Source organism: Talaromyces atroroseus (assembly GCF_001907595.1).
Source record: "Talaromyces atroroseus strain IBT 11181 chromosome Unknown scaffold_8, whole genome shotgun sequence".
Classification (NCBI taxonomy): Eukaryota; Fungi; Ascomycota; class Eurotiomycetes; order Eurotiales; family Trichocomaceae; genus Talaromyces; species Talaromyces atroroseus.
The window spans coordinates 894,994-907,429 of NW_017971440.1; the positions used below are offsets into that span (position 1 = coordinate 894,994).

The window sequence follows — 12,436 nt, forward strand, 5'->3', positions numbered from 1 at the left end:
ACTGAATTATGCTGGTTGAATTGCTTTCACTTGATGATGGGACTTATGTACAGCAGATCCCTCTCAGAATGCCCGCGAATGCTAATAAAACAAAAGAAAAGAAAAACGCTATCAAATTATATACAACAGGGGCTTCTTGTGTAAAGAAGGGTCTTTCTTTATGTCTTACTCCAGGTAAGAAAATGACCGAGACAAGGAGATAAATCACCTATAAGTCGCCGCTGTCGATACAGGCATGGAGACTTTTCTCTTGGCTTTGTAGTAGCGTGTTTTCCCCCAGGTAAGGAATTTGTTCCAGTTGTGCTTGGTTGCTGCTGGAAGCTTTGGTGGGCCCAAGGGAGTAAGAGTAGTAGTGGTGGTAGTAGTAGCCGCCGTCGTCGTCGTTACCCCTTCTTCCAAGTTGGAATTTTCTTCTGCTAGATCATTTTCTGTGAATGACGCGCGAGGTGGGAAAGCCTCGCTGACTGCACGTCGATGATGTTGTTGTTGCTGCTCTGACTGTTTCTTGTTGGCAGTTGCTGGTGGCGGTTTTACCATATGACTAACTGATCGCTGATGTCGGCGCTCACCGCGCTGTTGTGCCTTTTTCTGCTGCTCTTCGATTTTTCGTGCTTTTGTAGCTTCTTTCTTCGCAAATGCTATTCGAGCAGCGCGTACAGCGGCTGCATGTGATGTTAACTCTGCGGACGATAGGTGTTCAGACGGCGTCCAAGAGGAAGATATGCCGCTGCTAATTGCTGTATCCGTGTGTGCCCTTTGAAGTATTACTGGTGTTGAATGTCGATAATCTATCGAGACCGCCCCCGGTGTTTCCGCTTCTTCCGGAGAATTGGTGTCGTCGTCGGCGGAGTCGTCGTCTGGAATGGAAAGTGCCGTGCTACCGATCGCCGTCAAGCTTCGATTCACAGTTGTGAAATACCGTTCATCCACGGAGTGGCGCTGCCCTATGTTTTGCGGAGCGCTTGCTGTTGGAAGCTGGCGCCGCGGGTGCACATAAGATTGACCTAATCTAGTTATACTCGGTGAAGACGAGATCTGGCTAACGGATCTGTGGAGGTTCGAGACACTGTTACGGTTTTGATGGAACCGCGTATCCCTCTCCAGGTTCGTGTAAATTCCGAGCCCCTCGAGCTCAATGGAGGATCGCGACAGATCGATGGAGGTCGACGACCGTTCTTCGCGGGATTTGTTTCGAATGTGCGGTTTGGCGCTGGATTTTGCATTCTGGCCTCGTCGTTTCGGCAGCACAAGGAGCGGCCCCTCGACTGGAGTCACCGGCTCTGAACTCGGCGTGTCGAGTGCCACTTGGGAGCTCAAACTGGACGAATACCTGTAAGAGTCAGGAGACGACTTCCCAGAATGCTGATCCCGCCATGACTTGTGAGCTGTGTTTGCGAACATTACGAGCACGTAGCAGCAGACAGAAATTTCCCGCTTCCAGAATCACGCATATCACGACTTGAGTCCAGGCATAGTCACCATGCCCCGGTCGACATCCCTATTGCAATTGAGGAGAAAATAACGGGTTGAGAGAGTTGGCGCGGTCCCTCCTATCGATAGGATAAGGAGAGTGAAGCCGCTGCGCTAGTCGCAAAGTAATCATTAGTTAATCATTAGTTAGCTGCGTTGCCTCCTGAGTTCACCTTACCATCTGTCAATACCAGCCTCGGCGTTTGGTGGGATTGAATGGAATGCGCGAGTCAATGCGATGCAATGTGATGTCCTGCATAAAATAATGATGACAATGAACATTGTCCTGTCGGGGTAAGAATTGTCGCTGCGGCACGTGACCCGGCAGCGACCGCGGCAACCGCAACCCGCCCCCCGGCTGGAAGGAAGGCAACGGAACTGCGCCTTTGGTCTCTCCGCACTCTCTCACGCCTAAGAGCTGCTGCGACTCCAGCGACAAACTACGGCGTACCATACTGTCAGTCTGCCGGTCAAGATGGTCTACGACTGGGAAGGCAAGCGCGAGCTATGTTACCAAATGTACATTGTTGATAGGAAGGGCCTGGAGGAGATTATGGAGTTTATGAAGAATACGTATGAATTCGCGCCGAGGTATGCAGCAGATATTAAGTCATCGTGTTTGATTGACGCTCGAAACTAATCTAATGCGCTTCTCAAACAGTAAGCGTGCCTTCCAGACGCAGTTCAAGCGATGGGGGTTCCCCTCGAAGCAAAACCCCGCGCATAAGAACGCCCAACTGGTCTCTCGCATCAAGGAACTCTGGGAGCGGAATGTTTGCCAACGGGACATGCTGAATATCCTGAAAAATGAGGGGTTTGACATCAAGGAGAGGGAGCTGATGCGTGTCCGCGCCAAAAACCGATGGCTTCTCCGTGTTCCGAATGGCATGAAGTCACAGTCGACGACGACCCAGCCCCCAGTCGAGACATCCGTAGAAGAAGGCGTACTCTCGCTGCAGCAGGAAATGTACAACAGTCATGAGCTGTCCAACGACAATCAATCGCTGACTGACCAACCGTCGACGTTATCGCCCTTTTCGCCAAGCCTGTCCCCTGAAGTTCTCGCCAAAAGGAAGGAACGCCTCGAACGGTTACAGGCGGAGAGTGCTGAACGCTGGGCTACTCGAAAGCGACGCCGCCGCACGCGCGGTTGGGCTGGCTTGCCAGCTGATCCTCCCGGCCCGCCACGTTTTCCCTCAGAAACGACCATTGACGAAAGCAAGCAATATCTGAGCCTGGACGCGGCGATGTATCGCCAAATACGTGACGAGTTTCAGAAAATCTGCCAGGAGGCAGGGTTCCTCAAGAAGACGGTGGCTGGGCCCGAGCGATGGCAGGAAGCCAAGAATAGGCTAATCCGCGAATCGCCGCATTTAAGAAGTGTTTTCTACGTAGATCCCAGCATGCCGGACTCGAATCAGCTAGAGGCAAAAAGCCTTGCATTGGATGTTGTTTGTACAGATGTCACAAAACGCATGAGGACTCTAGAGAGTCGTATGACCATTGCAGAGGCCAAAAACGCGCTAGGCATAAATCCCGAAGAGAGTCGGCAGATTCGGCATGCATTTTATAGCACATTAAAGGCCGATCATTTTACTAGCAAGCTGGAAGCAGGAGACGAGCACTGGAATGAACTCAAAGAGGGATGGATTCAAGAATCAGAACTATTGCAACAAATCCTGGCCCCCGGCCTATCAGATCCTAATCATAACATCAAAGTCAAAGCCATTGAAGTCCTCTGTCGCGATGTCATGAAACGCCTTCGAGATGATCAAGCAAAGCGTGATCCACTACGGAAGCGTTCGGTTTCAAAGCAGAATCAGATACGCTCCAACAGTACGTCCAATGCATATAATCATGGAATAAGCAATTTAGCCTCCGAAGCGCTTGCCAGTGCATCGATAACATCAAATGACCTTGGTGAGATGCAAATAGACCCTTCACTACTCCAAGCGGCCAACGACACGTCACTTGCGCGAGCTCTCCAGCAGAATGGTGACCCGACCTTCAACTATGTCGACACTCTGCTCCAAAGCCCTGCGATACCCGTTTACTTCCGTGTCAGCCCGCAAAGCCAGGCTCACACTGCATCAAGGACCTGGATCGGAAAGTTGGTTTCACCGTCGTTGGTGGAGCTTCAAAGCCTTGTCCAAACGAAATATCCCGATTCTATTGTGACAAGGATCGAGGGAATTGAGAAGGATGAAAGAGGAGGCGAAGTATCTTTTTTGATCGAGGAGGATCACGAATTGGATGCTTATCTAAACCACATGCACGCAAAAAAAGCATCTTTCATGATTTGTCTGAGTCCAAAAGTGCAGTAGACCAATCAATCCATTTATCATGCATTCCATATTTTTACATTCGAGTTCGTAAAAGTTCGTAAAAAAGTGTGCGGTTTTTTCTTCTTTTTTAGGCTTGAGTCTTGGCCTTCTCTCGCTCCGAAGAGTTATAGCTGTGCCTTCATTAGCATCTCCTTCAAATTTGCAGATAAGCCCTTTATATATACCGTAAGAGTTTCTCAATCAGGTCAACATGTGTCATGATCATTCGTCGGCAGCAGTAACGTTTGCAACCTAGTTGATCCATAGCCTCACTATTCGCAGTCAGTAGGAAAACTGGCAGGTACTTCCAAACGGCTCAAAGCTTACCCATCTGGAACGCCGTCATCGAGTAACTGCAAGTATCGCTCCCATAGATCACCGACAACCTATGCAAATGCAGATAAAGGATGAGTGTCTTGACTTCGCAGCTAGCAATAATCAAGAAACAGTCGCCGGACCTACCTTGCCACAAGAAAAGCAACGAACTGGAATGATCATTTTTACGCTCGGTCTTCGCTTGGCCAAAAAATAGTTAAATAGGTATAAGATTGCGTTATCGAGATGGGTTAATGAGAGTAAGAGAGGAAAATGAAGCAACAGCAGTTAACCAAATTCTTTCTTTGAGTCTTGGTCCCGTCCAGAATTTCTCATCGGCGCTAATACCAGCTGATACCGTTATATCATTGGCCGACGGGCCGCCAAGGCGCTAGTCCAATACTGCTAGAGATCCCCACTTATTTTTTTATCAAAAGATTTTGAAAACTGATCGAATACAAACACTCTACTTTTTGCTTGTTAACGGAATCTTCGCTGTCGAGCCCAATTCCCCTTTCTGGTGTGACTACACGTCTTTTATAACAAAAATGTCCCCGTTAGGGAAACCGGCCAAGCGACAGCGGCCCACGGACGTCAAAGTTGTTGACTCGCCGTCCCGACCAAAACGTCTCAAGACCGATCAAGAATTACAAATTGTGCACAGGAAAAATGCCACCGAACCTTCGTCGAATATGCTAGAGGTAGCAGTCAAAGCGTCGTCTGACTGGTCTTTTGACCTCATGTTTCGAGGCCATATTCATGACCTTGACCCGATTTTCTCCACAGACGAGAAGTACGTTCGTTCCGCTCGGGTTTTGCATGGTTTAAATATAACATAAGTTGCTAACTGTTGCATAGATATCTTTTCTTGAGCCGCGGAGATGCTATTCAGGTATACTCCATGTCAACGCATCGACCAGTCAAGACCCTCACAACAAGAGATGCCTCGCATGTAACCGGACTAAAGCTTGCTTCGTCGGACTCTCAACATATATACGTATCAACCTCGTCGGGCAAACTCATACGATGGAATTGGGAAACCAGTCAAGAAGTCACGACTCGGTCGGATTTCTTAAAAGTGGTCACGTATGAGATCGTTTCCGTCAAAGCTCAAGAAGAGGAAGAAGAAGGGCGCATGACATATTTTGCCGTTAAAGAGACAAAAGGACGATGCAACATAATCACGAATGCAGCCTGGCAAAATTCAGCCGATATCACTATACTGCAGAACACGAACTATATCAATCAATTGAGAGTTCTTCAAGGCGGGCAAGTCGTTGTTGCGTGTGGTCGCCAGCATATCATCATCGGCACTTTGCGCCCATCATCCGGTAACAAGGGACAAAACAATGAATATGAGTGGAGAGAATTCAGGCTCCCCGTGAAACAAATTACTTGTCTGGATGTTCAAGAGACTCGTCCTGCCACTGCTGGAAAAGACTCGAATGTGGCTACGTCAATTAACATAGCCGTTGGCGATGCATCTGGGGCCATTCTCGTTTATAACGATGCTCTCAATTTAATCGGTGGTGATGGTGCTGGTCTACCCCTGCTTCAACGGTTGCATTGGCACCGTGAGCCCGTCGCCTCTCTTCGATGGTCACGAGACGGTATGTTTAGTTAAATAACCTATAAAGGAAATGTACGCGAAGCTGATAATAAGCAGGAAACTATATTATTTCAGGAGGAAAGGAGTCTGTCATCGTCTTCTGGCAGCTTGATTCTGGACGTCGAAACTTCTTGCCGCATTTGCCATCACCTATTCGCAGCATCACAATTTCTTCGGGCGGTGCTTTGTATGCAGTCCAGCTCGCGGACAAGTCTATCACCGTGATTTCAGCAACCGAATTGCATTCGGTGGCCACTATAGATGGATTACAATTGCCATCTTTGGTCGACACCAACGACAAAGCCGCTACTCGGAATCTGGAAGGGAAATATCCCGCTGTCATTCATCCCCTCCAGCCTGAGCGATTATTAGTAGCAATTCCCGATGGCGACTCTCAAAGCCTCTCGTACCTTCAGACATTCAATATCCAAACTGGGTCCCATATTTCTCGACAGGCTCTTACAAGGACAAACGTTACTACTTTGAACAAAGGCCCCGAAGGAACGCCAATTCTACCGCCAAGTGTGGAACTGATGGAGCTTGGCATGAACGGAGAGTGGCTTGCTACTGTCGATACCTGGACTCCGTCGCAGCGAGACGTCGAAGCGGTATCGTCTGCTCTTCACTCCAGCAACGTGCAACGAAGTGAGATATTCTTGAAGTTCTGGCGTTGGAGTGAAGCGCGCGAGATCTGGGAATTAGCTGCGCGGGTTGAATCTCCTCATGTGGCTGCATCTGGCGAGCCCGCCAAAGTCCTTTCTCTTAAGGCTCGACCGGACCGATCTGAATTTGTCACATTTGGTGGGGATGGTACGCTCAGAGTCTGGCAACCTGTTTTGCGTCATGGGGGCTCTTCGAGAGCTCAAAATCGTTCGGATTTCGTGGAGCATACTTGGAAGAGCCAGCATTCAGTGAAGTTGACTGGGAGGAACACTGCGAATGATGCTAACTATAAGCTGCCCAGCCGCGTGATGAGTTTCTCTGAAGATGGATCCATTGTTGCTGTGTGCGTGAAGAACGTCGTTCATCTTATTGACTCTCGGCAGTGGACCGTCAACTGCAGTCGTAATGCGTTCACTTCCGAGAGGATACGAACCATCGGGTGGCTAGGACGCTCTCTAGTTATCCTGTCAGAACTGTCCCTTACCATATGGGATGTCGTCGATAATGTGCTCAGAACTCCCGTGCAACCAGACATGGCGGGCAAAGGATCCTCTCATAAATACATCGCACTAGCCGTGGATTCCACTAAAAATACTTTTGCAGTTGTGACCCGCATGGCAGGCCTAGTGAATCCGCAGGGCCACAACTCGGTTTACGGCATAGCCGTGTACAGCCCCTCCACCATGGCGACTTTATTCGAAACCGTGCTGGAAAAACCTCCGCTTCAATTGCTAGCCGATCCAAGCACTGGAGGCTACATTGTTATAGACCATGCAGCCAATATTTGGCGACTCGGTGGTGGAAACAGCAGGTCTCAGGCGCTCGCGTTGCCCGCGGACGAAAATGAACAACGCACTGCGGCTGCTGGCTTGGGTGATATTTTTGGCCGTCTAGGCCAGAAAGTGCTGGAAGGCCGAAGTTTTGCAGCCCAACAAGCTTCTTCGACACTCACATTACAGAGCCTTGGGGGAATATTCGACCGTGCTCCGCCTTTTGCACTGCCGCCTGCCACGGCGCTGTTTAAGGATGTTATCAGTTCGCTCGTCTCGAGTTCCTGAGACACAATACGCTGTGGATTCTGCCTTGTTTGAAGCTTTGGCTTTGTTTATGCATCTGCCTTTGAAAGGGCTGGCGTTTTGTAATCAGATGTCTTGTCACGTAGTTATATAAATAGGTTCAGTTCGATTTCAAAAAAGTTGTGGCATACTATATATATATATCACGTACTCCATACATTCTCATAGTCAAGTACGCCTCGTTTCAGTCTACAGCCACTTTGTTCCGAGATCTCTCGAGCGCCTATTCCCGGCTAGCCGGTGTGCTGCTAGTCGTTGTGCTGTCGCCCATCGTCGTCCTATAGTTACATTGCAGTCTCCAATAGGAAACCGCGCTATTTTAGTGGCGCTTATGTGCCGGCGTGGGCCAATGGCAGCTCCGTCCGGGCCGGCTAACCCAGGGCCTTGGGAACCCGCGGGCCAATGGCAGCCCTTAATGCACGTCTGTCACAGCGCAGGCGCCGCGGCCTGAGGCCCGTCTTTGTCCGCCCCCTCTCCGTCGATCCATCCGCAGAGTCCAAGACTTGGACCAGCTCTCCCTCTCGGTGCATGCCACAACACATCAGCTTGCCTGCTGGAGCTACAGCCTGACGCCCCTCACTCCGACTCTCTTTTCTTCCTCTCGGAATATGTCATGTCGTGAGCAGGTTCAATAGCAGAAGCGAGTCATGCGCATTACTTGTCTGAGATAGTACCTACTCCGTACGGCGATTAGGTTGAAGCCTTCTTCACAAGAAACGGTGCACGACATCCAACCATTCCTCAGTTCTTTACTTAAGCAGCTGGACAAGGCGCATTCTACACACGTCTTCTCGTTGCGGTGACGCACAGCAGTGCGAAAGTGCGCAAATTATATAGTGTTATGGTAAGTGTTTCAGTCGCTTGAATACAATCCATCTCCGAAACTTGGAATCTACGAAAACCGTCATTCATACTCTCTTCTCTTTACTAGCCATCATTCATGCAATGATTACTTTGAAATCCCCATTGATATCTGTGTCTCTGAGTAAGCTGGGGCCCTCGAGGACACACCGCCGGAACTCGAGTCAGTCAGGGTCTACGGCATCTGAAAACTCAATGTAAAGATCTCATTGCCTAGTCGGGAGTCAGAAAGAGTGCATGCGATTTATTACAGCCTACTAACGAGATGCCTAGGTTCGGCGTTATGTCAGGTAACCAGGTTGCTCCAGCCTCCGTTGTCACGATGGATAAAAATATTACCATCAAAGCCGAAGAAGCTTCATCGGACGACCTAGATTCCAATATCACAGATGTCGATGAGTCGGCGGTTCAAGTCTCCAAGACAACACCATCAAGGCCTCCATCGATGGCAAATGGGAAGCGAGTCTCTGCATACCAACACGAACTTACTGTAAGTGAGCATAATGACGAAGATCGGTATGACTTTGGATAACATCGCGTACTAATCGCGTACTAATTACGGTCTCCCTCTTTTCTGCAGATAAAAACTCCAAGTGCCCCGGCCTTTGGCTCGACTCCCCGGTCCGATGATGATGCTCCTCAATCTGTTATTCATGCACCGGCTGGATTCGGTGAATTCGTAGGAGTGAGCGATTCTGCGCCCTGGGTTGGCTTAAAATAAGGGACTAATTTTATTGGCTTTAGAAAACAGCGCCTAATCAAGTCCATTCCCAGAATGACGGGAAACCGACTCCAGGCGATGGAGATATGAAACTAAAAGAGACGATAATGATGAAGCCACAAGGGACAGAAAAGGTCAGCAGTTATTTCTTCGAACAAACGGGTTGCATCTAATGACTTACATATGCTTTTCCATTGTTTTAGAAAGCTGCCAACAGCCCCGCATCTCCGCCTCCGATCACGACAGCCATTCCTCCCTTGAAAGACTGGTCATCAGACAGAGCGACACCTCGCGCGCAGACGCGGCAGGAAATAGAGGATCTTGATAGACGTCCTCATTCTACCAGCTTGGAGGGTGGGTTTTAAAACCCCCTGTGGTTCATGGATGCTTTGCTGATGTTTATCTAGATATACCCGAGGGTATTGACACTGATGCACCGATGACAGCAACAGTAGCATCGTCGTCACCAACCGCAATGCTAAATAATGCAGCCGATGTATCTAGAAAGCGATTTTCAGTTTCAAACGCCATTCAAACTCGAGAAGACGAGACTGCTGCTTTATGGACTGCGCTCGATGAATGTTGGACATTTTGCAATACACTTGCTAACTTGAGCTCCAATCATCGCGAGAGGCTTTTCAACTCCACAAGTAAAGGTGACATGCAGGAACTAGCCTGGAAGTCATGCTGGAAATTATGTCGAAAGCTATATGAGGGTCGGGATGACGACTATGCGTCGCAAGTCGACCCAACGCTTGATTTGTGCCGAGACTTTTGCCAGGCGTTATTCGAAGTCCGTGCGAGAGTAAATGAAGACGCAGACTCTGTTTTACGAGTCAGCTTCGAGCTCAATAACCATCTTTACAATGCCAGTGATCATACTTTGCCACCCGTGTTTCGGGAGCGCACTCTTGATTTCTATATTACCTTATGCCATCGACTTATGAAACAGCGGATGCATCTAGAAGAAGAGACAGATTCGCTGCTGCATGCTTGCTGGTCACTAGCCGAGATGCTTTTCAGTATTCGTCAAAGCAAGCGGGAGGGCAAGAACCCGGATGAGGAACTTCTGGGATCAGCCATCCAAGCTTGCTGGGAGCTCTGCGACCTTTTCCGGGAAGGTTGGACACAGATTCGACCTGACCGGGGGACCCCAAGGCCCAGCCAGATAAGCTTCACTGAAGCATTGCAGAAGGCCACGGAATCATCAGTAGAGGTGGTTGAAGAGAAAATGGATCCTCAAATGAACCCAGAGACGCCAACAACCATATTCGAGGACACGGCGACCGTTTCACCTGACGAGGCGCCAATACCCAACATCCTCGTCCTTGGACATGCGCAAGTTCAACCCAGCCAACCCAGATGGTCATCTACCTCCTCCACATTGTCGGGACGATCCCGTACATCGGAGCATACATCCTCGACCAATACCGTTGTCACAACGGCAGAAGATCCGAATATTCTACGGTTAAAGCTCCTAATCACCAAGGCCGCCATGAATGCCGGATATCAAAGAGGTGGACCCCAGACTCTCTCCTCGTTTAGCAAATCTCTCTCTTCGGATTCGTTTGGCACGATGCCGTGGCAGGTCTCGCTCTTGGAACAGTACAAAAAGTTGGTCACGATGGACCCCGCGTTTAAAGTGATGGGGGCACCGGGTCATGCCGGGGCTGTTGATATAGCACGGGCTGTACAGTCAATGGTTCAAAATGGACAATACACGTGGCTGCGTGATTTGTATAGACTTGTATTTGGATTCCACATTGAAGAAGCTGTTGGTCGCCGAAACGTGACTCTCCAGACTTGATGCATGTCATGATGTATGTATACGACCTTTTTTTTTGTTCATTTCTCTTGCTTTACTTTCTCTTTCTCGGATTCCTTGTTCCGAAACTGTCATTTACTTTGGCCACGGCGTTGTGATATATGATATGAGCACTTGTTTCCTCTTTCCTCGTTTTAATGAAGTTTAAGTAAAGAAGGGGGAAAAAACCTCATCATTCCTGAGTGATTTAGTTCTATTGACATCTTCCTTATATGAGGTCAATTTAGCATTACTTTGTGAGTGTTATCGATTAGGACTGTTGGTTCTTGGCTGCTAGTACAGCAAGTAATAATTCACTTCCTGTTCTCTCCGGCAAGACCAGCGAGTGAACAGTGAAACCGAGGTATATCAGATGTATACTATATTCATTACTCAAACGAAGAGACGAAATAGTAGTGGTGCGACGAAATCTTCACGTGAAAAGAGACGCTCCCTAGATTCGATGATATGGGAGCAGACCTAGGGAGACCCCATATGGCCGGGAAGAAAACGGAGGTATTCCGGAATGAGGAAAACATTGACAGTCTTAGTCTTAGCAGCGCTTAGGTAAGAGACTACGGACTACTGTGGTTAAATAAATAATCTGGAAAGTGAAGGGAGAAACCTAGAGAATCGTAAATAAGATTTCAAGATTAAGGCCAGCCCGCTGTGGAGTGCGCGGGATGGGCCGGGAAGCGGGGTACTATCTCCAATTGGGAGAGTCTGATTGGCCTGGAGCTGCACCTTGCACCCACTGGGGACTCGGTGACCAGAGCAAAGCTTATCTGGGGGAGCAACCAACCACTCGCAGGCCGCGGCTGAGATTCACCGGCTCGAGGCAGCATGTGAGTTCAACTTACATTCTTGTCTGCGTCAACCATGTGCCGCCCTTTTATGTATGTGCCGGGGCACGAGGCTCTTGTGGAGTTGCATATCTCTATCCATCGACGAGGTTTCTCCACGGTTCTCCCGTGCCTCGGGACGAAAGCCACATGCCATACGAAAGAACGGGAAAATGCAAGAGGAACATGGGTGAATATAAAGCCCTTTCCTCCATTCGCATTGAAATTTGCTTTTTCCTGCTCCTTACTTTATCGCATGTTTTACTAGTTCGAGGAGAAGGAAAAAAGAAAAGAAAGAGAAAAACAAACGCACGGCTTTCACAGGGTGGGATCGATCAAGTAAGGGTTGTTTGCCTGTTCTACGTATTATATATATAATAATCTTACCCCTTCTTTCTACAGTTGTTCTGTGAGCTGGTACGCTCTTTCGTTCCGGAATAATGACTGTCCCCCAATTCGCCGGCATGTCCGGCAAGAGGCTGTCCTGGTCCATCTCAACCGTTGCGACTATGGGCTTCCTTCTCTTCGGTTATGACCGTAAGTCAAGCCATGACTTGTGCATCTCGTACACACTGGATCCATCCACTAATGTGACTATAATGTACTATGCAGAGGGTGTCATGAGCGGTATCATTAACGCAGCCCCATTCAACGATGTCTTCACAGCTACGAGAGACAATTCCACAATGCAGGGCACTGTCACCGCTATCTATGAAATTGGTGTGTTTTTTCCTTATAATTGCCCCCCCCC

The 12,436-nt window shown here is 48.9% G+C and overlaps 5 protein-coding genes across 5 annotated transcripts in view; 4 read left to right on the plus strand and 1 right to left on the minus strand.

Annotated features, from left to right (window-relative positions):
- Window positions 1–204: 204 nt before the first annotated feature.
- On the minus strand, window positions 205–1,401 carry UA08_06253 (hypothetical protein; the record flags this gene model as incomplete). Its single annotated transcript, XM_020268556.1, has 1 exon — window positions 205–1,401. One exon carries the CDS (start codon window positions 1,399–1,401, stop codon window positions 205–207), a length of 1,197 nt encoding a protein of 398 aa, XP_020118640.1.
- A 544-nt stretch (window positions 1,402–1,945) lies between these two features.
- Window positions 1,946–3,794, plus strand: UA08_06254 (hypothetical protein; the record flags this gene model as incomplete). The annotated part of the gene is made up of 2 exons (XM_020268557.1): window positions 1,946–2,061; window positions 2,132–3,794. 2 exons carry the CDS (start codon window positions 1,946–1,948, stop codon window positions 3,792–3,794), a joined length of 1,779 nt encoding a protein of 592 aa, XP_020118641.1.
- An 863-nt stretch (window positions 3,795–4,657) lies between these two features.
- UA08_06255 (hypothetical protein) lies at window positions 4,658–7,439 on the plus strand (the record flags this gene model as incomplete). Its single annotated transcript, XM_020268558.1, has 3 exons — window positions 4,658–4,902; window positions 4,968–5,719; window positions 5,794–7,439. The coding sequence occupies 3 exons, from the start codon at window positions 4,658–4,660 to the stop codon at window positions 7,437–7,439; spliced, it is 2,643 nt and encodes an 880-aa protein (XP_020118566.1).
- Window positions 7,440–8,583: 1,144 nt separating this feature from the next.
- Window positions 8,584–10,846, plus strand: UA08_06256 (hypothetical protein; the record flags this gene model as incomplete). The annotated part of the gene is made up of 5 exons (XM_020268559.1): window positions 8,584–8,808; window positions 8,899–9,003; window positions 9,063–9,173; window positions 9,243–9,393; window positions 9,447–10,846. The coding sequence occupies 5 exons, from the start codon at window positions 8,584–8,586 to the stop codon at window positions 10,844–10,846; spliced, it is 1,992 nt and encodes a 663-aa protein (XP_020118662.1).
- A 1,279-nt stretch (window positions 10,847–12,125) lies between these two features.
- UA08_06257 (hypothetical protein) overlaps window positions 12,126–12,436 on the plus strand; it is a gene marked incomplete at both ends in the record, with an annotated part of 1,826 nt that continues 1,515 nt past the window's right edge. The window contains 2 exons of the mRNA XM_020268560.1: window positions 12,126–12,222; window positions 12,298–12,405. Coding sequence (XP_020118676.1) covers window positions 12,126–12,222; window positions 12,298–12,405 — 205 coding nt within the window. The remainder of the gene's footprint in view (window positions 12,223–12,297; window positions 12,406–12,436) is intronic.